Source organism: Hyaena hyaena, unplaced genomic scaffold (assembly GCF_003009895.1).
Source record: "Hyaena hyaena isolate Hyena2069 unplaced genomic scaffold, ASM300989v1 scaffold_989, whole genome shotgun sequence".
Classification (NCBI taxonomy): domain Eukaryota; kingdom Metazoa; phylum Chordata; class Mammalia; order Carnivora; family Hyaenidae; genus Hyaena; species Hyaena hyaena.
In genome coordinates this window covers 251,551-276,268 of record NW_024081623.1, presented here as the reverse complement: position 1 = coordinate 276,268, position 24,718 = coordinate 251,551, and the positions used below count along the sequence as shown (strand labels likewise).

The window sequence follows — 24,718 nt, the reverse complement described above, 5'->3', positions numbered from 1 at the left end:
TGGAGTCTCCCGTCCCAGTGGGGCAGACACATCCGCTTTATTGACAGACACATGTTCTGTACACGCGTGTTACAGCACATGACACACCCAAGGGGAAGACCAGGGGATAAAAAAGAGCACCGTGAGAAGGCGCCAAGGGCCCGGGGCCGGCGTCCAGCTGCTGCCCGACCTCCCTTGGGGCTTCCGGGAGGCAGGAGCTCGTTTCCAAGGGCACAAGTCACATAAAGTGTGTTAACAACTTGACCAGCAAGTGTTTTTACCTTCTCAACATCCTCCAAAGTCCCCGACCTGCGGCAGCCCCGCGGCACCGTGGAGAGGGGACCCGGGGACCCTCACACGGTGACTTTCTCCATCACGCTGTCAGTGACGTGGACTTGGTCCGCCTGGACGGTGACAGCCGCCGACTGGCCACACACGTGCTGGTGGTCCTTCCAGTCCTGAAAGGAAGGGCAAGCCCCGCGTGACCTCAGCGTGGCCTGGGGAGCAGAGCCCGGGGCAGGGGCGTCCCTTTCAAAGCCCACCCCCACGTGGGAGGGGCCGCTCAGATGGCAGACGACCAGGGTGAGCCCCACATACATGGACACCCTGAGGCGCGCCTGCGCTCTGATCCCTGTGCTGCCTTTCCGAGATACAAAGAAAAGACACAGTCGTCCACGCAAGGGAATATTCGAACCGGTGCCGTGGCCCACAGGGTTACTTACAAACGAAAAGACAAAGCTGGGGCCAGCCTCGTGTCTGCAGAAGGGTCTGATGGCTGTGGCCCACGAGAAGGTCGGGGACAGGGCGGGTGCGCTGCGGAAGACAGCAGCTCCTCGTGAGGGGGAGCCCCCAAGTCCCTGGCCAGGCGGGTGCTGCTACCAGCCTCCGGGCAGGGGGAGACAGGGCCGAGCCCGGGCGAGGCTGGAGCCTGTCCTGCAGGCAGTGAGGAGCCACCGCCCAGCCCGGCCTGGGCTCCGCACGAGGCCCGCGCCCAGGACGAACAAGGGCTGTTAGTCAAAACGGACGTGGCCCTCGACAGGAGGGGAGGGGAGGGCCTGGTCAAGAAGTGACGTGATACGGGCGACTGTGAACACACGCTCGCAGAAGCAAGTGCTCGCGGGTGCTTTCGGGATGGCAGGGGCCCAGCCGGCCGCCTCTGCGCTGGCCTGCGTTTCCTCTTTTCTACAAGCGCCCCCTACCGTCACAATAAAATAGTAAAATCTGAAATAACTCTATCCAAAGAACGAAAGCCTACCTGGAAACGACCTACGAACCAGCCCTGAGAATGCAGGTGGCCTCCCCCCACACGGGACCGCGAGCTCGGAAGGCGTCACAGTGGCAAACACAACAGCGAGAATCATATGCATCTTAGGGACGAGAGGGCAGCGCGAGTTCTGACATGACACCCACAGTGTGATCCCCGTGAAAACTTTTTTGATAAACTGACTTCACCAACATTAAAGGCTTTCACCCTGCAAACACCACTCAGAAAGCAACAGACAAGTCACAGATGGAGAGAGGAACTACCTGCAAATCTCGTATCTGACGAAGGGCCTGTGTCCAGGGTGTGCTCAGAACCCTCTACTCCGTAAGAGAAACCACCCAATTCAAACGTCAGCAGAAGATCTGAACATTTTCCCAAGAGAGACAGAGGACTGCCCACTACGTGACTGAGAAGATGCCCGTATGACTGGTCATTACAGGAATGGCAGTCAGTACCTGATGGTCACCTACGGCCCGCTGGACCATGCCACGTGCTGGCGGGGGAGGGGCAGCACCTGCAGCCACTTGGGAAAGCGGTTTGGAACTTTCTCAGCAAAGCCATACACAAACTGACTGCATGACCCATACGCCCACGTTGAGGTCCCAGCCCAGACAGGTGAGGAGACGTCTGCCCAGGAAGGGGCGAAAACGCGGGAGAGGATGTCCAGAGGGAGCAGGAGAAAAGGAGTGAAGCCCGGGCTCATGCCCTGGAGTGGATGAGCCCCAAAGACGTGCCCTCGAAAGAAGCCAGGTGCCCGAGGCCACACGTCACAGCACTTGCTGCGCCACACACCCAGGAGAGGCAAACACAGGAAAGGAAGTACACTGTGGTTCTCGGTGGCTGGGGGGAGGGGGGGCCGCGGGGTCCTTTGGGGGTGACGGATGGTACCACAGCTGAACTGTGATGCTGGTGCTACAAGCACTAAAAATCACCAGATTAAACCCTGAATATGGGCAAATGTCGCAGAGGCCGTGCATACCCAGCACACACGACGCAGAGAGGAGACCAGGTCTGCGGCTTAAGACCCACAACAGTCACGGCCTCCTTCGCCCCACAGCACTGACCTCCCGCCCACGCCTTCCCAGGAGCAGAGGGAGGAGGAGGCCGTTCCCGACGGGACTGCCGGTCCCCGTGAGGCCCCCGGGCCTGTCTCCATACACCCTGCCCGGTGTCCACTTTGGGTCCAACATGGGAATTACCGTTTTTGAAATTCATTTTATATCAATTTACAGAAATAAAACCAAAGCCTGTCTTTCTCAACACAACATGTCGAAGGAGGACAAAGCTAACCTGGAAATTTAACCCGCCGGCCTCACAAAGTGACCCCCCAGGCTGCAGTCTGCATTCAGACAGAATCTGATCTGAAATGATTCCATCAAGAAGCAAACCCACGCGGCCTCCATGTGGCGGCTCCGAGTCAAGGCAGACGCGGGAAGCAAGGCCTAAGGCTGGCCAGATCGCAGTACCAGCCGGGAGCCCGCCACCCTCCCTGGCCACCCTGTGCCCAGCTCCTCCTGCACAGCCCCGGGCACGGGCTACTGTTGCCCTGAAGCTCGAACAACCCCGGATGCCCCCTCCTCGGTGCAAACGCCTGCTGACAGCCACAGGGAAATGCAGACTCCGACCCCCAGATCCCTAGCACCTACGGGCAGAGGGGCCAACACGCCAGGGGCTGCCAGCACACCTGGGAGGCAGGTCATGCCCCACGGACACACCTACAAGGCCAGCAAGCCCTTGGGTGCAAAATGGTCTCGCACACCCTCCCGGGGCCCCTTCCTCACCTGCCATGTGCTCAGGGCCCAGCGGGAAGCCCTCCGGCACCTGCAGATCCGGTGGAATATGATGTGCACATGGGCCCTGACCATCACCCCCACCCGCCTCCGCCTGCCATCTGCTACTCCTGCTCCAGAAATGCGGGGGACAGAGGCTCCATTCAGCCACCAAGTGGTGAATCCCATGGTGGGGACAGTGGTGTCCGCAGGCGCACATCTACCTCCTAAAGGCAGCATGAGGCCATGCTAAGGGCTCCATTCAGCCACTATTTATCCATGAAACACACTGCCCTTCTCAACTCTGCTGAGTTTCAAAACAGCACCAAGAGGAGAGAGTGACAGCCCAGGGCTGCTGGGCCACGTGCCGCCTTGCTGGGTGTCAGCGGAGGAAGTTAGGGACACCTGAACTGGCTAGTACCAGGACTCCAGAAAACAGCTGCGGACAGAAGGGAGACAGACAGACAGACAGACACACACACACACACACACACACACACACACACACACACTCTGGCTTCTGTGGCCATCAAGTGCCGGACGGGGCAGGCCTCGGGCCACTGCACTGGCACTCTCAGGGCCTGGCTTCTTTGGGGCTCTGGTGGAGCCTGCAGACGCTTGCAAGAGGCTCAGGCGGGGAGACAGGGCGCAGGGGGCAGACTGCACCTGGGTGGGTGAGGGGGGTGCGGCAGACTCTCTTGGCGGGTAGGGGGACGGGGCGGCAGGGGAGAAGTTTGCGGGGGGTGGGGACCTGGCACAGGGGGCACATGTGCAGGGGTCAGGGAAGCAGGGGGGACGTTTGCAAGGGGACTTGATGGCAGGGGGCACGTGCGCGGGGAGGGCAGAGGGGCCACATGTGCAGGGGGCGGGGCGGCAGGGGAGCCACACGCAGGGACGGCAGCAGGGCACCAGGCCGGGGGCAGGGACGCACCTTGCGCTGGCAGAAGGTCGAGCAGTAGTTGACTTTGTGACAGCCGGTGCACTCGCTCAGGGCTTCTCGGCCGCAGTTGACACAAGACTGCTGCAAGAAGGGACACGGGCCGTCAGTGTCTTGGGGACGCCTCCCCGTCACCCCCTGAACCGGCTCCCTTTCTTCCTAAAACAGTCCAGGCTCACCCGGGGAGAGGAGTGCGCACGGAGGCACAGGAATGTCCCCAGAGGCTGAGGAGGCTCCTTTCTGCCAAGTAAGCAGCCGAGTCCAAACCCAGGAATGACAGCCTCCCGCTGAGCCGCCCAGATCCATGTCACCGGCTGCCACACATCCACAGCCCCCACCCCAGCCCGGCGGTCCCTGTGGCTTCAGAGAAACACACACTTTGTGTACCTTCCCTGAAGTTCCCCAAGTGTGGCTTTTCCTTGAACTGCCCGAGGACGGCTCTTGGGGCATGACCCGCCCACTGCAGCATGCAACTGTGACTGCCCCGGCCACCCCAAAGCAGGGAGCTGCGCCAGGCCTAGGCTGGGGCATGGGGTCCACGCAGGCCAGAGAGCGCGAGCACGACCCAATGCTGACCGCAGCGACAGCCTGTGCAGACGGGTCAGCGGGCCAGGGTGTGACCGCACGCGCTTAAGTCTGACTCCTTATGGAAGAGTCCAGGCTCCGTGTGGACGCACACCACCTGGAAGTCGTGTCCGGGTTCTATTTGAACTTCAGCTTCCTTCTTTGCCGGACGTGATCACATTTAGCGCTCTCATATTTCCCCGAGTGTGCTCGGCCACTTCCAGTACAGGAGCGTCCGCCGGAATCAGACACTCGGTGCCCCTGCCTCTGCTTTACGAGACCCAGTACTTGAGGAAAGAGACACAAGGGAGTCTATGGCCTCATATGGAAATGTCCCCAGGGAGAGGGAAGGCTTCACAGGGAGAGGAAGCAGGGGTGCGGGGGGGGGGCGGGTGAGGGATGCCACAGACAAAAAGCCTGTGGGGCACGGGGCTCCCCGGGACGGCACTTGCGTACAGTGGGCTCCTATGCTGGGGGAGCCTTCCTCCGTGCCCTCGGACTACACAGGGAGGAGGAAGGAGGGGTCTGAATCCTGAGACTTCCGTCCCTGGGGCCAGAGCAGGCACTCGCCTGGACCCCCTGTGTTTGCGCTCCCAGCACCCAGCAGTGCAGGTGGGGTGCAGTGACCCTGTGACCTGAATCAAAACGTCGGAAGGAAGAGACGGAATAGAGTGGCGCCTCCATCATGTGTCCGTGCCTTCAGGTCCTCAGCCCCTCCGGGAGATATAGTTTTAAGTTTATTTTGAGAGAAAGAGAGAGAGAGAGAATGCACGCACGCGCGCACATGAGCCAGGGGAGGGGGGAGAGAAAGAGAATCCTAAGCAGGCTCCGTGTTATCAGTAGAGAGCCCGACGTGGTGCTTGATCCCACAGACTGTGAGATCACAATCTGAGCTGAAATCAAGAGTCAGACGCTTAACCCACTGAGCTACCCAGGCCCCCCTGAGAAAATTATTTTTTCACTAGAAGTTAACTTGTGGTTCAGACCAGAGTGAAACACGCCAGCGTGAACTCCTGTCTGCTCGAGGTCCAGACACCCACAGGCGCAGAAAGCCCGAGAGCTGTGTGCACACACGGCTCCACTGTCAGCCGAGAGGACGCCCCAGCGGCAGGGAGCACGCCAGCCCCCAGAACGTGGCTCCCGAGACGTCCTCCGGGGAAGGAGCCGGGGCTCCTGGAGAAACAGCCGGTCCCAGGCCTGGGGCAGGAGGTGCCAGGAAGGACGTGCCCCCCAGCAAGTGCACGGGGGGGAGTCTGCCAGAGGGACACGGGAGCCAGAGGAGAGCTCCCAACGGGCAGAGAGGCCCACGTGTGAGCAACATAAGGCTCCGGGCCTAGGGCATAACCCAGAGAATAAAACACATAGAAACAAGCCCATCCCAAGTCAGACACATAGATAAAGGACAAATCCCCAATGCAGAATTCCAAAAATATACCCAGATTCCTGCACCCCCATCTGGGAGGAGGCAGCCCCACCCCCACCCTGGGGTGGACAAGCTCGGTGACTCGGTGTGCAAAGGGGAAAGTCACTTTTACAGAGGACAAACCTCTGAGCCTGTACCCTGGGTGTTGGGCCCCTAGGGTTATATCCGGTCATGGGGGTGGGGCCCCCGTCAGGGGACTGGTGTCCCGTGAAGAAAGACACCAGAGAGCACTCTCGGCCCATGTGAGGTCTGCAGTCAGGAAGAGGCCACACAGGGACCCGACCCTGGGACCCTGCCCCACCCTGATTCCAGCCCCTGGCTAGCTGGTGACCCCACCCCACTGCCCGCGGGCATTCCTCTTCCACTGGTGCACCCGGGTGCCATGCTACACGCACCTCTTAACAAATGAGCGCGGGAGAGCAGTGGGGTGGCTGACACAGGCCGGGGAGGGGCCCCCACAGCCACCCCAAGCCAGACACTGCACACCGTGGCCTGGACAGGGAAGGGCATCTGCTCTTCGACCCCGTTTGATCTCTGCTGAGCCAATAACATACAAATGCAAACAGCTCATGATGGAAACTTGAAAAATACCCTGAACAGTCTCAGCTGGCCTAGATCTGATTTTCTGTTTAAATTCCAAACAAAACGTCTAAGCGGGCAGTAGAAGGCCTTCCTCCCTCTGCTGCAGACACCTGGCTTCTCGCTCTAGGAGCTCACGAGGCCAGCGGACACACCTCTTCCTGATTCCCACGGCCTTCCTGGTTCGCGCCCTGTCCAGGCCCCCAGCACTGGGGGGGCCCTGGGAGGCGCTACAGCGTCCGGCCCCCCAGAGCCGAATGTGTCCCCACACTGCAATCAAACAGGAGGACCACATGCAAATGACAGAACTCTGACGCCGCAGAAACTTCTCCCGTGTTCCGCAGGCAGGGGCTCTGGGGGAGGAAATGGGTTTTCACACTGGCTGATGTCAAACACTCGCGCCACACCAGGTGCCGAGACAGAAGCCCCCCCCGCCCCCCCCCGCATCAATGGGGCTCTTTCCCCCAGGGGCTGCTGTACCCCCCTAAGCCGCTTCCCGTGACTGGGAGTGCTCTGGGCCTTCCGCCCTTCTGAACCTCTCCTGACCCCATGAGGTCCCCAGAGAGCGGGCCCTCCATAGTGTCACGCAAGCGTGAAGACCCCTCACTTCACAAGAGCCCAGGGTCCAGTGGTGTGGCCATCACAGGAAACCCCCCGTATGGAGCCTCGGTCTGCAAGTGCACGTGATGTCACCAGGCTACCGAGGGAGCAGGGCCCGTGTCTCGAGTGCAAAGCTGAGCCTCCTGCCCAGCCGGCCCTTCTATCTGACAGGAACCCTGTGTTCACAGGGAAGGAGGCCCAGGAGCCCTGGCCAGACTCGGGGGAGCCGCACGGAGCACAGGCGGAGCACGACAGCGTCCCCAGTCTCTGAAGCACAGAGCCGCCATCTGCCAACCACCAGGGCTGGGGCGCCGACCAGGTCCCTGGCTGGAAACCCACAATTCGGCGACCATCTAAATAAGAACACAAACGTCTGTTTCCAGCTTCTGCGTACACACTCAACTAGAAAGACACAGACGCCCCCTCGATCCTGCAGGACGGCTGTGCAGAGACAGGCCTCCTCCCCACAGGGACGCTGCTGACAGGCAGACGGACCAGCCCCACAGCTGGCAGCTTCCCTGTGCACGGGCAACAGGACACAGCGGGGGGCGGGTACCCCAGAGCCTGCCTTCACGCTTCAGATTCCCTCCCCAGACTCCTCCTAATTCTCAGGGACACACACCAGGAACATGTCTTAACAAGTAACCCAGTGAATAACCTTAAGTTTTACAATGATGTTGATTTTTCAAAATTTTTTATGTTTTTATTATTTCTGAGAGAGAGAGACAGAGCATGAGCATGAGCAGAGGAGGGACACAGAGAGAGGGAGATACAGAATCTGAAACAGGCTTCAGGCTCTGAGCTGTCAGCACAGAGCCCAACGCGGGGCTCAAACCCATGAACCGTGAGGTCATGACCTGAGCCGAAGTCGGATGCTTAACCAACTGAGCCACCCAGGCGCCCCTACAATGACATGGATTTTTTAAATGTGATTTTTCTAAGGAAACAAATCACCAATTTGAAAATGGACAAAAAGGGCACCTATATGGCTCGGTCAAGTGACTGTCCAGCTCTCAATCCTGGTCAGGTCATGATCCTAGGGTTGTGGGATCGAGCCCCGTGTCTCAGTGTGGAGCCCTGTTTAAGATTCTCTATCTCCCTCTCTCTGCCCCTCCTCCACCTGTGTGTGCGTGCACACACGCTCTCTCAAAAAAATAAAATAAAATAAAAATAAAAATAAAAATAAAAAGTAAAAACAAATAAAAATGGGCAAAGGGTCTGAAGAGACACTGCCCCAAAACGGCCCGGGACACAGAGCTCAGCGCCATTGGTCAGGGAGGAAAAGCAAATCTGAGCCACAGCCAGACCCCACGTCGCACCGACCAGCAGGCCAGAGTCTCACGACTACCCGCAATGCCAAGCAGTCAATGTACACGTGCTAGTTACCTGGAAGGGAGCAGACAGAGAGACAGCGCGTTACAAACACTTCTACGAACAGTGACTGAAGACCTTCCAAACTGAATCAAAACCAGCGTTCAGACGGACCACCACTCACCCTGCCCTGTCACTTTCTGCCTTGCTAACGGGAGGGCCCGCCCCCCACAGGGCGAGCCAGTCCCTGGAGGCCACACCCCCGCGCCCTCCTCCGGCGCCAGCACACACCGCCGCACACCTGCCAGGGACACCTGGGAGCGGGGGTCAGACCAGCCCATAGCCAGCAGACACCACCGCACACCTGCCCAGGTCACCTGGGGGGGGGGGGCCAGACCTGCCCACAGCCAGCACACACCACCGCACACCTGCCTGGGCCACCTGGGGTCAGCCCCCTCCCCCACAGCCAGCACACACCACCACACACCTGCTCAGGTCACCTGGGGGGGTCAGACCCCCCCCACAGCCAGCACACACCACCGCACACCTGCCCGGGTCACCTGGGGGGGCCAGCCCCCCCCACAGCCAGCACACACCACCGCACACCTGCCTGGGCCACCTGGGGTCAGCCCCCTCCCCCACAGCCAGCACACACCACCTCACACCTGCCCGGGCCACCTGGGGTCAGCCCCCCCGCCCCCCAGCCAGCACATACCACCGCACACCTGTCTGGGCCACCTGGGGGGGTCAGTCCCCCCCACAGCCAGCACACACCACCGCACACCAGCCCGGGTCACCTGGGGGGGTCAGCCCCCCCCCCACAGCCAGCACACACCACCGCACACCTGCCCGGGCCACCTGGGGGGGTCAGTCCCCCCCACAGCCAGCACACACCACCGCACACCTGCCCGGGCCACCTGGGGTCAGCCCCGCCCCCCAGGCAGCGACAGCCCCGAGGCCCCCGAGCCGGCTCACCCTGCCCAGTTCCATCTCCCGACCCACATGCTTCCCCATGTGGCCGTGGCTGGTGCAGGATGCGGGGTGCGGGGTGGCACGCGCGCCTCCTGTTTCCCGGAGCTGTGAGCGCTCCCTTCTTCCTGGATTCAGGCGCCCCGACCACTGCACACCCCGGGCCTGCGTCATCAGCAAACCCACCGAGCGTAAGAGGCATCACGGCCACACTGCTGAGCAGCAGAGGCGGGGACCGAGCCGTCCTGGTGGCTGCCTGAAGGCGACATCCCTCCCAACGTGCTTCCCAAAGGACAGGTGACCCACAGGCGTCTCCACAGACACAATGAGCGGAAAATCCAGTGCCAGAAGCACGACCGCCAGCACCGGGCAGACACACCCGCACGTACCGCACTCGGGGGGTGACGTCGCCCCGCACCAGCACACCCCACACTCAGGAGGGGGGTGACATCACCCGCGCACCAGCACGCCCCACACTCGGGGGGTGACGTCGCCCCGCACCAGCACGCCCCGCACTCAGGAAGGGGGGGTGACGTCACCCGCGCACCAGCACGCCCCGCACTCAGGAAGGGGGGGTGACGTCACCCCGCACCAGCACACCCCGCACTCGGGGGGTGACGTCAGTCTCAGGAAAGGACTGAAGCTACAGAGCCTGTCAGGGAAACGGGACGCGGTCAGAAACCGGTGATGCCAAGAAATCAACATTCTCAAACATTCTAGAACCCAGTAAGCATTCTCTTTGGATAAAGAGATATTTTTTCCTGCTTTTCTCTTTTCTATGAAATTCATCATTGATTATATATTAGATTAGAATTCTAGTTCTTAAAAAAAGTATTTTTAATTTATCTCCTTCTTCAGGAGAAGCAACATTTTTCTTCCTTGGAAAAATACTAATTGCATGTTAAATCATTTAGAAAATTAAGAACATGGAAAGCTCTTCTTTCCTCCAATCTGTAAGAAGTAGGAATAAACTAACAAAAATTTTCATATTATAGGTTTGATGCGAAAAAAATTAATCTGACTTTTGTTTACAAAGCAAAGTCCGCGTTTACAGGAAGGGAGAAAACTCGCACTGGGAATGCATCGCTGGTGTGCCTCCCACACTCACGCTCCGCAGGACCTCTCAGAGTGTACCTCGCCCACCACGCACACACCTCGGCTGGTGCTGCTCTGACCCCGGTGACCCAGGTGACCTGCGCCCACCATCACCTGTGAGACTGGCCCTAAGCAACCTCTAGGCCCCGTACAAAAAGCCGCGGAGGCTGCAGTGACAAGGTGCTGAGAGAAGGAAACCGTTCCATCACCACACTCTGAAAAGCGGATGTCCAGGATGCTACTTCGGAAGAACCTGCTGGAAGCTGGAAGTGAAATGCCACTGAGGCGGCCTCTGCAAGGCCTGGAGATGCAGGCAGAGGAGCTCAGACATGGAAGCTTCCGGCTGGTAATGGGGGACACATGCGTCTGCCCAACACTCCAAGGGATGCATCTCCAAACTCAACAGAACACGAGACACATTTTCACCACCATGTGACAATCTGAAACTATAAATAATGCCTGTGACAGGTGAGTGTCCCAAAACTATGGCTGGTGCTAGAGTACTTAGTCCCTTTTGAAATAAACCAATTTTATTTGCAAAAGCACAGAGCATCTGGATGGCTCAGTTGGTGAAGCGTCCGACTTCAGCTCAGGTCATGATCTCACGGTTCGTGAGTTTGAGCCCCGCATCGGGCTCTGTGCTGACAGTTCGGAGCCTGGAGCTGCTTTGTAGTCTGTGTCTCCCTCTCTCTCTGCCCCTTCCCGGCTCACATTCTCGCATGCTCTTTCTCTCTCTCTCAAAAATAAACTTAAAAAAAATTAGAACAAAAGCACAAATACCTTCCCAGCAACAGCATTCAGTCATCTATGAGACAAGCTTAATTTGTAAATGAGTCTCCAGCCTTGCTCTTCCAGCAAGGTGGGGAATGGCCACTGAGCCAGCATAAATCCCGCCCGCTTGCCCCCCGAGTCTGTGGAAGGCGGGGGCAGGTGGCCCCAGACCCCGGCTTCTGCCTGTGCTGGCGTTACCTCCTTGCGCTCTGCATCCGCCTGGACTCTGGCCTGTGCCGCGGCGGCTTCTCGGTAGGAGCTGGCCTGCTTGGCTTGTTCGAATAGCGTCTTCAGTTGCTGGGCCGTGCTGAGCAGGGAGTTGACCATCTCTTCTAGGTACAGCCAGTTCCGCTGCTCCGACATCTCCAGCCCGCCAACCACCGAGGGGGAGACGGCTTTGGTGGGGGTGGAGGGTGGGACGGCCAAGGCCGGCAGGGAGGTCAACACTAGAACGTTTGGAGAACAAAATAAAACAAGAAATTAATGTATCTCCTGTCCCTTCAAAGCGGTCTCCATCAAAACTTCTCATCAAATGTTGGAAAGTAGGCGGGCCTGGGTGGCTCGGTTGGTTGAACATCCACCTGGCTCTTGGTTTCGGCTCAGACCATGATCTCAGGGTTCATGAGATCAAGCCCCACGTCAGGCTCTGCGCTAAGAGAGCAGAACCTTCTTGGGACTCTCTTTTTCCCTCCCTCTCTGCCCCTCCCTGCTTGCACTCTCAGAAGGAAGGGAGAGAGGAAGGAATCCTTAAAAACAGACAAACAAACAAACAAAAAAACTCTGGAAAGTGTGGGAGCAAATAACCAACAGGCACGAACAGCACGCGACCTCCATGTAAAATACCCCGGAAGATGAGGAGACATTCTTACACCCACAGAGCCACACTTAAAGCCCCCAGTGCTGTCACCAGAAAGCACGTGCCTAAGCCCCACCATGGACGCACAGGGCTGGAAGCCAGGCGCTCACGGCTGACCAAGACTGCAACAGAACGTGCCCCTCGCAGGGGACGAGGACAGCCCGAGGCAGGGGCTCCCACCGAAGCACGTCAATAGTGCCCTGGTCCCGTCGAGTCCTCCCCAACGTCCGTGGCCACACACAGCGTCCTGATTAAGGGTCATGATCTCAGGTGTCACGGGTGGAGGACAGCGTCACAAAGGCCGAAAAGAAGAAACGAGGAGCCCTGTGACGTGGACGGGAGCTGGGACTCCACACGCGTGCGCGTGCCCCCACCGCTGTGTGCCAAGTGGCCCACGGGCAGGAACACCCAAGCGCAGCGAGCACACCCGGGGCCGTGCAGTAATGGTGTCACACGCAGCCTTCCAGGACAGATGCCCCGATGTGCCCGTTCGGGAGGTGAGGGGGAGGCACAACCTCGGGGAGCAAGCCCACAAGAACGGAAGGAAGGTGGCACGTGTGTAAAGCTACACGTTTCTGTCACTGCGCCGTTGGGAACGGCAAAAACGTGAAACACACCAACGCCCGCCAGCTGGGACGCAGGCAACTCCCTCTAACACGTGCACTAACACAGACGTGTCCGGATGTGTGGTCCGATGAACAACCGAAGCTCAACTGCATGTGTGGCGCGAGGCCATGCAGGCATCAGACGGGGAGCAACGCACCCACTGGCCGTTCCGTGTCCCACCAGATACCGAGCCCCACGCCGGCTCGGGAGGTGCCGGGGCCATGCCACAGGGAGCCCACCCAAACTCACGGCCTCCTTCTGCAAGGGCCTGGAGGCGTCGAGGGCCCCTGAGCGGACCACCCAAGGGCGTTCACAAACGCAGGCGCCTGGGCCGCCCCTCACCTGCCCCAATCCAGCGCAGCAACACAAAGAACCTAACAAGCCGGCTTCACTCACAAAGTCCTTCCCGGGAGCGGCCGGAGGGCACGAGCCGGCAGGCACACCCACCTAGTTTGGGGTGAGATGTCGGCAGCGCTGCTTCTGGGAAGGGTGCGATCTGGCAGCTGTCCTGGTACCCTGGGTAGTGCGGCTCCGGGTGGCCGACTCTGCACGGTGGCTGCACGCCTGCCTCTTGCACTGTCGGGGACGAGAGGGACAAGACAGACTTGGGACTCAGCTAGGCCTGGCTGGGGCCACACACATTTTAAATCTCAACGTGTCTCCAGCTGCATCGTCCAAGGAGGTGGCTTCTGAGCCCCAGAGACGCGGTGAATTGTTTGAATTGCTAGGATCCGGGATCTAGTGGGCGAAGTACAGGGTAAACATTAATCTCCGCTCTTTGTTTCCACTTTCTGGACATGGCCCCGGGAGTTTCTGCCTTCGCAGTAGGAGTCGGCGAACTGTGGGCATTTCCTGTCACAGCTGACGGACCCGCACACCCGCAGGCCGGCCTGCCACCCTTCCGCTCCTGAAGCCCCTGCTCCAGGCTGCCACCAAGCCCCAGGTCAGTAGGGGTGACTCATGTAGCCCGCGGGGCAGGTGCTGAGGACAACTCACCTGTGGCTCCTGCAAAGACGTCGCCCTGGGCCGGGCTCTCTGAGATGACGGCGGTGGCCTCCACGGTGGACGCCCGGTCAAAGGTCAGTGCTCCCGAGGTAGTGATCTGTCCTGAGGGGGTCACGGTGACTGGAAAAGCAGAAGTGCTTCTTACCACTGGCTTGTCCGCGGCGCAGGCCACAGCCTGGACACAGCGCGTGCCCCAGGCAGGGACCCAGCACCTCTGACGGGAGCCAGGGACAAGGTGCGGGCAGCCCGCTCACATCTGAACTGGCAACAGAGGTGTGAATGGCCTCATCAGAAACCAAACATAAAGCTGGAAATAAGTGTAAAACTACTCTGTGGCTGGAATTAGGAAAGATGTCCACAGAGGCTGGGACGTCCTGGGAGGCTCAACTGGGGAAGCATCTGACTTCAGCTCAGGGCATGATCTCATGGTTCACGAGTCTGACCCCGTGTCGGGCTCTGTGCCGACAGCCCGGAGCCCGGAGCCTGTTTGAGATTCTGCGTCTCCCTCTGTCTCTGCCCCTCCCTCACTTGCACTCTGTCTCTCTCAGAAATAAATGTTAAAAAAAAATTTTTAATAAAAAGTTCAGAGGTTGAAGATGAAAGCAGCTGTGACCCCTCGGCCGCAGAGAGCACAGAGAGAGAAAGCCGGGGGGGAGGGGGGACGGTCTCTGTAGATGCAGGTCTCTGTCCCTGCCTCCCCCGCCCTGCAGCTCACACACAGCCAGGGTTTCCCTCCGTCCGCCTGCTCCCAGCTCAGAGACAACCATGCGAGTCGTCCACATGTGGGGGCTGAGCGCTGCTTAGGCCAAAACTCAAGAACCTTCCTAAGGAAGGAGTTCCCACGGACGCCTTCTCCCAGGAGGCGCAGCTCCTGGCTCATTTCACTAGGAAACATGTGCTGGGGACACGCCAGGGAGTCTACAGAGATGAGACTCTGTTCCACCCAGAACAAGGGAGGCCAAGGGGTCAAGGGGCCGCGGCTCTGTCTCACTCAAACTCACAGGCGGTGGCGGCGGTGGCGGGGAGCAGCGTGATGTTCTTGGGGGACTCCTTCTTCACAGGGGTCGCGGGCAGCTCATTCTCCTTCTTGCGCCTCTTATAGGGGACGAAGAGCCTGACTGGGCCGCTCTGCAGGGAGAGGCGCAGTGAGACGGGGCTGGCGCTGCCCCTGTGCCCACCGCCGCCCACACGGGGCACAGTGGGCTGTGGGGGGGAAGCTGCAGAGGCCTGACCTCTCTGTGGGCCTCAAGGTCCCCAAGCACAGAAAAGGTTCTTTTTAAAAGAATACACAAATAACAGCATTTAAAAACAAGAAAACGCATCGTCAACACATGAGATTCTCAGGGATTGCTAGAAGACAGAAAACAAACAAGAGCCCAGTGAAGGAGGAGGGCCCCTGCCCGCCAGGACAGAACTTTCTAACAGGACTGAAGAGGCTTTGGGAACGGATGGAAAGGAGCAGTAAGGGCAGAAGCCAGCACCGCACCTGACCGTGGCTGTCCCGCCTCAGGCCTGTGGGGAGGCCCGCAGCCCTCGTCCGGGCTGTGTCCCCTGCAGCCGCCTGAGCACAGAGCCACCTTCAGACGGGCACCCTCCGCTCTGTGAGCATAAAGGGGGTCCTTGGAAGCCCTGGGTCGTACCCGTTGCCCGTTTTCTTTTGAGTGGCTCTCGCATCCCATCTCTTTGTGGATCTTACAACATTTTGTTGAAAACTTGACATTTTAGTGATGTGCGGCAGCAACACGGAGACGGACTCCTCTCTCGGGCTTCCCGCACTGTGGGTCGGGTCGGCAGCCTGGCCACTCCGGGGCAGCGGGAGCGTATCGCAGCCAGCAGGGCCACACTGCCTCCCAGAACTGTGCAGGCTCGGAGGCCCCGGCACAGACGCCCCCGTCCTGTCCAGCTGCACTAGGGCTCCTCTGTGGGAGGTTTGAGGCAAATCTTTGACTTTTCTTAGCTGCTGCCTTCCCTGCTCCCCCAGGTTAGTGGCGCTTTCACTGGCGAGCAGCCTCCTCTCCAGGCTCCAGAGCTGGGGGAGGATGCTGGTGGCGCCGTCTTCCGGCCCTGCCACTTCTGGGGGGCCTCTGCCCTCCGAGAGGAGGCTGGTGAAGGAAGGAGCCCCTAGTCTCTCAGCCACACCTGCCCCAAATTTAGCTTCTGCAACTCGGAGCTGGGGCTGGAGGCGCTAACCAGGGGAGCCCCGCGCCCTCATCCACGCCCACCTGGACTAGGGTCCCTTCACTGCAGCGGGAGGGACGAGGAGCAGGCAGGTCCCGGCCGGAGCGCCAACCCCCCAGACGGGAGCACACGGCCCCGTCTCTGGACAGCAGGTGCCTGGGGCTCTTCACACGAGCATCCCTGCCGCAGAACCCGGAGCTTCAGAAGTTACTGGTCGCTCCTGCGCGGCCTCGGTCTACGGCCCCGCCCTTGGTCTCATGTCTGAGCCGCCCCAGGCCGCAAAGTTCTCCCCTGTGTCTTCTTCCTAAAATGTGAGCTTTGTGTTTTGGATAAATTGGGATCCGTGATCCATTTTGAATTCATCTGCACGTGAGACGCAAGGTTGAGGCCAAGGAGAATTTCTGCGCTGGGTGTGCAGCCGCCCCCGCAGCCGCGCAGCCTCACCCTCGAGGCCGAGCGCACTGCGGCCCCGCCGGGCCCCTGCCCCGCCACCACCGCCGCACACCTCTGTGCCAGCGGCAGCAGGAAGGGTCCTCCCGGGCTGGGACCCCTCCGACCTCCGTCTTCTCCTCAGACTGGCCCTGGCTGTCGTACTGCTTTGCCTTTCCAATCGACTGTAAGACCAGCTTGTCTAAGGCTCGCCGGGACTCCAAGGCACCACGTGGAGCCTGCGGACCGCAGGGGGCAGCGCCCCAGCCTCTCCTGCGCCCCCGGCCCCGGCCTGCGCGGCTGCCCTGGCTCAAGGCTCCTCCTGTTTCTGCCTGAGGCCCCGGGCCTAGGTTCCCCGCGTGCGTCCTGTACGCGTCCCGCTCACACCTGCCTCCGCGCTCCGCAGCGACTGCAAGTCCTCGCGGCTTTTCCAAGCTCCCTAAAGGGACAGGTTTGCTCCCACCCTCTTCTTCCCCTGACAAGGTCTCAGAGACTCTCCAAGAGAACTTTAAAGTTATTTCGTTTTCACACAAATACCGTTGTTTACTCCACTAGAATACTTAACCCATACGTGAAACGGACAATTTTAGGATATTTCACATTTCTACCCAAGACCATGATATGTCTCTCCAATTGTATCTCCCTTCATATCTTCTAATAATTAACCAGATACGTAATCAAAATAAAACCAGGAAGTCTCATTAAACAGCTTTTTAGGTAATTTGAAAACGTTTTAAATTAGAACCTAACAGGAGGGCAGGCTGGAACAAAACTAAGGTATTCACGTGTCATAAATCACTACCACGTATTTGGAAGCTGTCCAGCAATAATGTTAAAACTGACAAAATAGTCGTTCTTTCTGAAACTGTTAGTTCAGGATACGGAAATATTTTAAACGAGATGAAAAGCTCCTTATAAATAATTTCAATGTAGTATTTTTATGATACAACATTAGAAAACGAAGAACACGAGGCGGCACACACATTCTCCCTACGACCATGACGAAAAGTGTGCATTCGGGTTTGGGGGGAAGACAGTGAGAGCACGGGAGCAAGCTCCCTTTCACACTCTCCGAGGCACCGCGGGCACCACCTGCAGCATCAGAGCGACGTCAGAGACGTCAAATTCGAGTGAAAAACTGGTAACAGCCCCTGGATCAGCTGCAAGGGTGCCAGAGGCGTGTGCAGGGCGGGGGCAGGAGAGCACGGAGCGGGCAGGGCGGGGGCAGGAGAGCACAGAGCGGGGCACAAGCAGGGCACGGGGGCATCGCAGCGGCCCCGCCTGCTCACACGCACCCCCCACCCCGGCAGGGTGACCCCAGCCGCTCACCAGGGTCATGTCGTCACAGCAGGCGGCACAGGTGCATGAGGCAGCATGAGGGTTTAAGATCCCGTCCTGAAATTCAGAGAGCACACGGCCCGTGAGAAAGCCGTGCGTCGATGCCAGGAGAGGGCAACCAGCTCTGCGCGTGTCTGCCCCTCGTAAAGACAAAACCCTGTCATTTCCAGAAAGTCTCTTCCTCACACTTCCCTGTTGCACAGGCCATCATGGGCGGCAGGGTCCACCGCGTCCCTTCCGGGAGGTGAAGACTCTACGGGCATTATTTCTTGACCAAGACGTAAAGCGCTACCTGCGAACAGCAGCGAGAAGCCCTCCCCTCTTACGACGGGGAAACTGGGGGGGCGGGAGGTCACCCTCAGAAAGGTCACGCGCCTCAGCGGGAAGCTATGGTGTTGCCTCGGGCGCTGCCGGCAACCACTGTAGGCCCTGAGTGCCGTCCTGTCCTGTGTGAGACACCAGGACACTAGGCTAGGTCACCTGCCTGTGAGGTCACAGGTCACCTCTGTGTGAGCGCACTCTGTGGCAGCCATGGGGACACCGCGCGGGCACCTGAATGAGGCACTGCAGTGGGCGGCCCGCATAGCGGATGCTTCTCTTCCAGTCTTTGCTGCTGGCTCTTCCCGCCATGGCTTCAAATTCGGTCGGGCTGTACCAGTTCTCCCCCTGCTTGATGCATCGGCCCCGGCCGCCTGAGGTGACATGGAGGGCCAGCAAGTGACCGCACTGCCCGCCCCCAGCAGCCCCAGCCCTCCTCAGATGCCTCGCAAATGCCACAGTCCCCCCCACCCCCCGCCAGCTGGGCCTGCGAGACACCCCTCCCCCATGGCCGACCCCCAGCAGGCAAACCCCCACCTCGAATCCACACTCGCAGGCCCACCGCACCTCCCCACCCCAGGGTCCGCGGCCACCGCAAGCTCACCTTGTTCTCACGCTGACCTCCCACCACCCGCCCCACCCCCAGGAACTTTCCCTGTGGGCCCCCAAGCTGACCCAGGGGCCCCTCTCTCCACGGGTCACCGTGTCTTCTCACTGCGCCCCCCACCACGCCCCAAACCTGTCCACAGCCACAGCTCTAGTGCCCGGGGCCGTGAGCCACGTCTGCCCCCTGCCTGGTCAACACGTGTGTGCCACGGGGCCGCGAGGCGAAGGGCAGCGTGCAGGGACAGGGGGCGTGGCCCGGGCCGCCCTCACCTGAGCCGAGCCTGCTCTTGAACAGCGTGCCACTGATGTTGCGGCAGCGCACGGGCAGCTCGCTGTCGTACACCGAGGGGTCCCAGTTGTACTTGGTTCCACCTCTCTCTTGGCCCGGAGCTGCCGGAGTCGGGGGGCACTGAGGGCCTGGGGCAAAGGAAGCATTTTGAGGGTAAGAGACGCCGGACGCACCCAAGATAACCAGGCAAGAACAACTGCGCCAACCAGATCCTAGCAGCGGGTCCCCCCACTGCCCACGGACCACCCCGACTTAGCAGCACCAGGTAGCTCTTTCTCAGCTCGGGAAATCCCACTTCCTCTGCTTAAACAGGAATATCTCATCCGAGTTTACCACGCGTTCACCCCAGCACAAACCCCACACGCGTGCAGGGGTGCCGGCACCTGGAGTGAGGGGTGCCGCTGGCCCCTTCAGCCCTGCGGTCTCCACGATGCTCCCGTCCGTGTGCACGACGATCAGCGTGGCCTTCTCAGTGTTCAGGCTGTCCCCGATCTGCAGGGCCGTCCTGCCAGACTGGAAGGAAGAACATTCCATGAGCGGCCCAGACAAGAGCTGCAGGGCCTGTCCCGGGGCATGGGCCTTGCTGACTGTTGCCAACAAGGGTGCCAAGCATGCCTCCAGGGACTCTTTCAAGATGTTGCTGAAAGACCAAAACTCAGGGCGCCTGGCGGCTCAGACGGTTAGGCGGCCGACTTCGGCTCAGGTCATGATCTCCCGGCTCGTGGGTTCAAGCCCCACATCGGGCTCTGTGCTGACAGCTTAGGCCCTGGAGCCTGCTTTGATGTGTCCCCTCTCTCCCCCTCCCCCTCTCACTCTGTCTCTCAAAAATAAACATTAAAAAAAATTTTAAAAGGGGCACCTCGGTGGCTCAGTCAGTAAAGCGTCCGATTTCGGCTCAGGTCGTGATCTCACAATCCATGGGTTCGAGCCTCGCGTCAGGCTCTGTGCTGACAGCTCGGAGCCTGGAGCTGCTTCAGATTCTGTGATTCTCTCTCTCTCTGCCCCTCCCCCACTCACTCTGTCTCTGTCTCTCAAAATAAAATAAAAGACGTTAAAAAAGTTTTTTTAATTAAAAGATAAATAAAAAATAAAAGATGACATAAACACAGAGCCAAGAACAAGAAAACACACTGCCATGTCTGAGTGGCCCTGAACAAATGCTCAAGTCACTTACTGAAGTTAAAAAAACAAATGTGTCCCACAAATATGTCCTAGAAACAGGAAGAACCCTCCCGTCTACCTGAGCAGCTCCTGGAAGTTCACAAGTCTCGAGGAAGGCTTCTGAGGGACCACGGTCACAGGCACAGCTCTACTAATGGCTACCAGACACCAGGGCCTCCCCAACCACGGCACACACATGCCTGTCCCCGGTGGCCGGGTGCTATGGTGATGGCACCTACTTCCTCTGGGCCAGTCGGCCCCTGCCCTCCAAGCAGCCCTGCTCGCCCGGGTGAGCCAGATGTCCCTCTCCTGTCCCTGATGGAGCAGAGGCCCACCCCACTGTCCCTAGGCGCACACCTCGCGGGTCTCTGGCAAACTCATGGCTTTGCCCAGATAGCCCTGGGGTGGGACAACGCTCCGAGCGGCCTGTTCAAACCCAGCATTCTGGCACATTCTGACACTTGCATGGTGAGAGTGGGAGCAGCAAAGGCAAAGGGAGAAGACGTTTCCTACATCTGAAAATCCAATCAGGGGAGCTGAGTACAAGCTCCTCGTGAAGCTGAGAGACCCCCACCCCATGAGCACGCGCCCCTGCACACGCACCCAGGCCTGCACTCATCGCCTGGAGGGTCAGGGCCTCAGTAAGGGTGTCACACTGCTCATGTCCAAATCACTGAAAACAGGCAACACTCTTCTGAAAACAGGGAATGTTTTGTGTTCATTTATGAATCACAAAGTATTTTCCTTACTATTTTTTTTTAACATTTGTTCATTTTTGAGAGAGAAAGAGTCCAAGCAGCAGAGGAGCAGAGAGAGAGGGAGTCACAGAATCCGAAGCAGCTCCAGGCTCTGAGCAGTCAGCACAGAGCCCGACGTGGGGCTCGAACCCACGAATTGGGAGATCATGACCTGAGTTGAAGTTGGACACTTAACCGACGGAGCCCCCCACGCACCGCAAAGTATTTTCCTTACTAAGGCCAACAGAACACACAGATATTTGAGACCCCTCTCCTCCCCAGCTTCCAGCAGGAACCCAGTGGTCTCCGGGCCTCCTGTCCTCAGAACTCGCCACACATTGCGCACCCAGGAGGCACAGTCCAGCCTGTGCCCTGGCTCCCTTACCCTCTGGCTCCAGCCCCTTCTAGAAAAGAGAACAAACCCGAATCTGCTCCGGGGAGGGAGGCGTGAAAGTATCAGCTGGCACCTGAGAAGGAAAGCAAGCCCCGCAGGTCTGTGCCCGGCGGTTACCACTGAGGACGAGGCCGCCAACCTTGCTTCAGATGCAGCGCCCCAGGGGTGTGATTAAGGCGAAAGTGAAGGGAACCGTAACTGATAGTTCTAGCAAAGCTCCAGGAGGGCCCCTTCGTGCGGTCGTCCGACAAGAGTGGACACCAGAGCACACCCTTCCCGGCGCCCACACATCCTGGCGCAGGGCCTCGGGGGGACTGGGGTCCCGGAGGACACGCTCTGGAGTCTGGGGAAAAGTGCTCACAGAGCAGCTTACCAGAACGTGTCCCGAGAGCGAGGCGGCATTCGCCACCGACGTGGTGAAGACGTTGTCTGCGGAGGCACCCACGTTGGCCACGGTCACAGTGGTCACCTCTGCAACACAGGAGCTGGACTCAGCGCACAGCCAGGGCCAGGGGCTCCCACCAGGGCCCAGAGCAGCAACTCCCAAACGGGCATCTGCACTTGCCACCAAGGACCCCCAACATTCTTACACCAAGTGCTCACGCAACATTTCTGGACCAGCCTAAGCAATCTGGGCCTTAGGAAAAGAAAAGAAAGAGGCCGCTCTCCAGCCCCTTAGAGCCTTATTCACAGAGAAAGCCCACCCCCGCCCCCCTCCCAAGGAGCCGGCAGCGGGCTCTGCCACACCGCCCCTGGGTAACACCATACACCAAGGTCCCGTGAGTCCTGTGATCATGCTGTGACCAGGCTTGGGCAGTGTCACCTGCAGAGTCCCCTCCCTTCCTGGCACCCTCTCAAAGGTCAGCACAGGGCAGGGTGTAGGTCTCTCCTGCCTCCTCCTTGACCCCCTCTTCCATTCACTGCCCACCGGAGAAGCTTTCCTTCCTGCCCCTTGGCTGGGCAGGTGGACCCCTCCGTCACACAGCATTCCAGAAGGGCCCACACCTAGGGCAATCTCTGACCTGGAAAGTGCTCACAAAATACTAGTGCAAAGAGCTCTGCGTATTCCACTAACCCAGCACCCACCAGACTGCACTGAAAATAGCTGTTCCCGGCTGCTACTGCACCAGACCACAGCCTATATCCCCGTCTGAACATACGCTCAGGCCAAGCAGCTATTGGCCCAGAGGAGAGGGGCTCGGAGAGGAAATACATCCTGCAGAGTCTCCTGCCCCAGGAAGTTATCTGACCTCAGCAACTTCGAACAGGAAAGTTTTAATGCTTTCGCGTATGCAAAAACACAACTACAACGTTTTGCAGAAAAAAAACAAGTAATGCCAATACATTTTTTCGGATGCCATGATGAACTACATCATATTTCTTTTCTGCATCCAAAAAAGATGCAAAACGCACAAAAACCTGAAGAAAACAGCATGGTCCAAAGTCCCAACATCAAACCAGAATTGAGTGATGAGAACTGGATGCGCTAGTAGCCACAAAGCCTTCTTCCCTCTTCTGTGAGGACCCCAATCAGACCACGCACAGACCAGCAGCTCTGGGGCAAGCAGGACATGGCCTGCCGCCCCCCCCCGCCCCCCCCGCGGCTGAGGGCTGGATAAACACCGGGGCAGAGGCTGCTGGCCCCTCAGGGGAAAGTGCCTGACAACACGTGCCGGCAGGAATTGGAGGACCCCCTTCCAGGCCCCTGCACTCGCTGGGGAGCTCCCAGCTGGGAGGGGGTCCAACACCCGGGGAGTCTCTACTTTCCTTGGGATCGTGGTCTGAGGAGGCACTACTTCTAAAGGACGCTTTGGGGCACAGTCTGAGGCTCCATGGGTCATGACACTTGAGAACGAGAATGTTCTGCGTGGCAAGAAACAAAGCCATGGGCCAGCTTCCCACCCCCCCCCAGGGGGGCTTGCCAGTAACACTAGGGGAAAGGGAAGATCCGTAAAGAAAATGGGATGTGGGGAGAAAGGGACAGACCAAGAGGGGGGTCTAAGAAGCCAAAGCATAATACTGACCTCTGCTCCCAAAGCCCGGAGGGCCTCCCAAGCTGGGTGAGCACTGCCTTGCACCCCAGCTCTCAGGTCACCTCTGAACTGGACCGTAGGATTCCAAGTGACCAAACACACCCAACCTCAGGCTGCTCCAGGGCAGGATCCATGTCTGATCCCCACTCCCCTCCCTAGCCCTCCGTGTCACCAGCACCAGAGACAGATAGAGAAGACAAGCAGGGCAAGAGGCAGGTGCTGAGAAGGTTCTGGAAGAAGGGCAGAGTGCTCAACAGGAAGGAATGGGGCTTGCACGAGGTAAGAAGGTTCGGGGAAGTGCGCACTCTGGGCAGGGTCAGGCTGGTCACATGGGGCAGGCGTGCAGGAATGGCAGGGCACACGAGGTAGGTGTGAGGCATGTGAGAGGCACGTGCTCGGGGAGGCGGGGCAGGCTGGTCCCCGAGGCCGTGCAGGGCAGGTGCGCGCGGGGCTGGTGTGGGCTGCTTGTGTGTGGTGTGCGGGGGGGGGGGGGGGGGGGGGGGGGGGGGGGGGTGCACACAGGTGCACAGGTTTACGTCCGGGGCCGGCGCGCGCAGATCGGGTGTTAACAGGTGCGTGGGCGGCGCGTGAGGGCAGGTGCGCACGATGCCCGGGCTGTGTGCGCGGACCGGCGCGCGGCCACTGCGGGCGGGCGGCACTTGCCTGCAAAGGCTGCGGCCGCGGCGGCCTCGTCGGGGCCCGGAAGCGCCTCGGCACCCATGTCCATGTGCCCGGACTCGGCGGCCATCACCGCCACGGCCGTCACCCGCCGAGTCTCGCGCTCTGCCTCCGAGTCCCCGTCCTCCTCCGAGTCCTCGTCCCTGCTGAGCACTGGCTCCTCCGCCTCGCCTCCCGCCGCGGCCGCGGCCGCCGCCGCCACAGCGGCCGCGGCCGCCACCGCCGCCGCCTCGGCCAGGCCCAGCTGCTTGGCGGCCGAGTCCGAGTCCTCCATCCGGACTCCGCCGAGCCCGCCCGAAGGCGCCGGCCGGGGCCGCCCGAAGGCCGGGACGGAGCCCGAAGCACGCAGCGCGAGGAGGGCCGCCCGAGCCGAGCCGAGCCGAGCCGAGCCGGGCCGAGGCCGCCCGAAGCTGCCAGCCGAGCCGAGCCGAGCCTGCCCGAAGCCTACGGCTCTGGCGAGCCGAGACTGCCCGAACAGAGGCCGAACCGGCACGAAGCGGCCCAGTCGAGCCCCGCCGACAGCCAAGAGTCCGGAACCGAGGAGGGCCGAAGCGGCCCGAAGTGCGGAGCCGAGTCTGTCCGAACAGGTCCGAGGCTGCACGAAGGCTTCCGAGCGGCCTTGCGCTACCCCCTCCTCGGCGCCTACGAGGCCGCGCCACCCGTCGTCCCCCGCCACAGGGTCGCCGACTGTGGGGCGGAATCTCGCCGGCCTCCGACGCAGGGCGGCCGGGCCAAGAGAACCTTTCGTCGCAGGCTCCGCCCGCCCCCGCCTCGAGCGGGAGCCGAGTCCGTCCGAGGTGAAGCCGAACAGAGCCGAGCGTTGCCGAGG

General features: G+C 59.9%; 1 protein-coding gene across 2 annotated transcripts; it reads right to left on the bottom strand.

Moving 5' to 3' along the window:
• Nucleotides 1–12: 12 nt before the first annotated feature.
• On the bottom strand, nt 13–24,261 carry DEAF1 (DEAF1 transcription factor). 2 transcript variants are annotated; one of them, XM_039221507.1, is made up of 13 exons: nt 23,875–24,261; nt 21,552–21,649; nt 19,270–19,399; nt 18,868–19,014; nt 18,226–18,365; nt 17,665–17,730; nt 14,730–14,856; nt 13,720–13,848; nt 13,171–13,299; nt 11,460–11,707; nt 3,944–4,033; nt 702–792; nt 358–437 (listed from the first exon to the last, which is right to left on the bottom strand). In XM_039221507.1, coding segments are annotated over exons 1-13 (1,686 nt in total). In that variant the 5' UTR covers nt 24,164–24,261; the 3' UTR covers nt 358–435. The 2 variants fall into 2 exon arrangements, with proteins under 2 accessions (XP_039077437.1, XP_039077438.1); XM_039221506.1 differs by lacking the exon at nt 702–792 and having other exon boundaries at nt 13–437.
• Nucleotides 24,262–24,718: the final 457 nt, after the last annotated feature.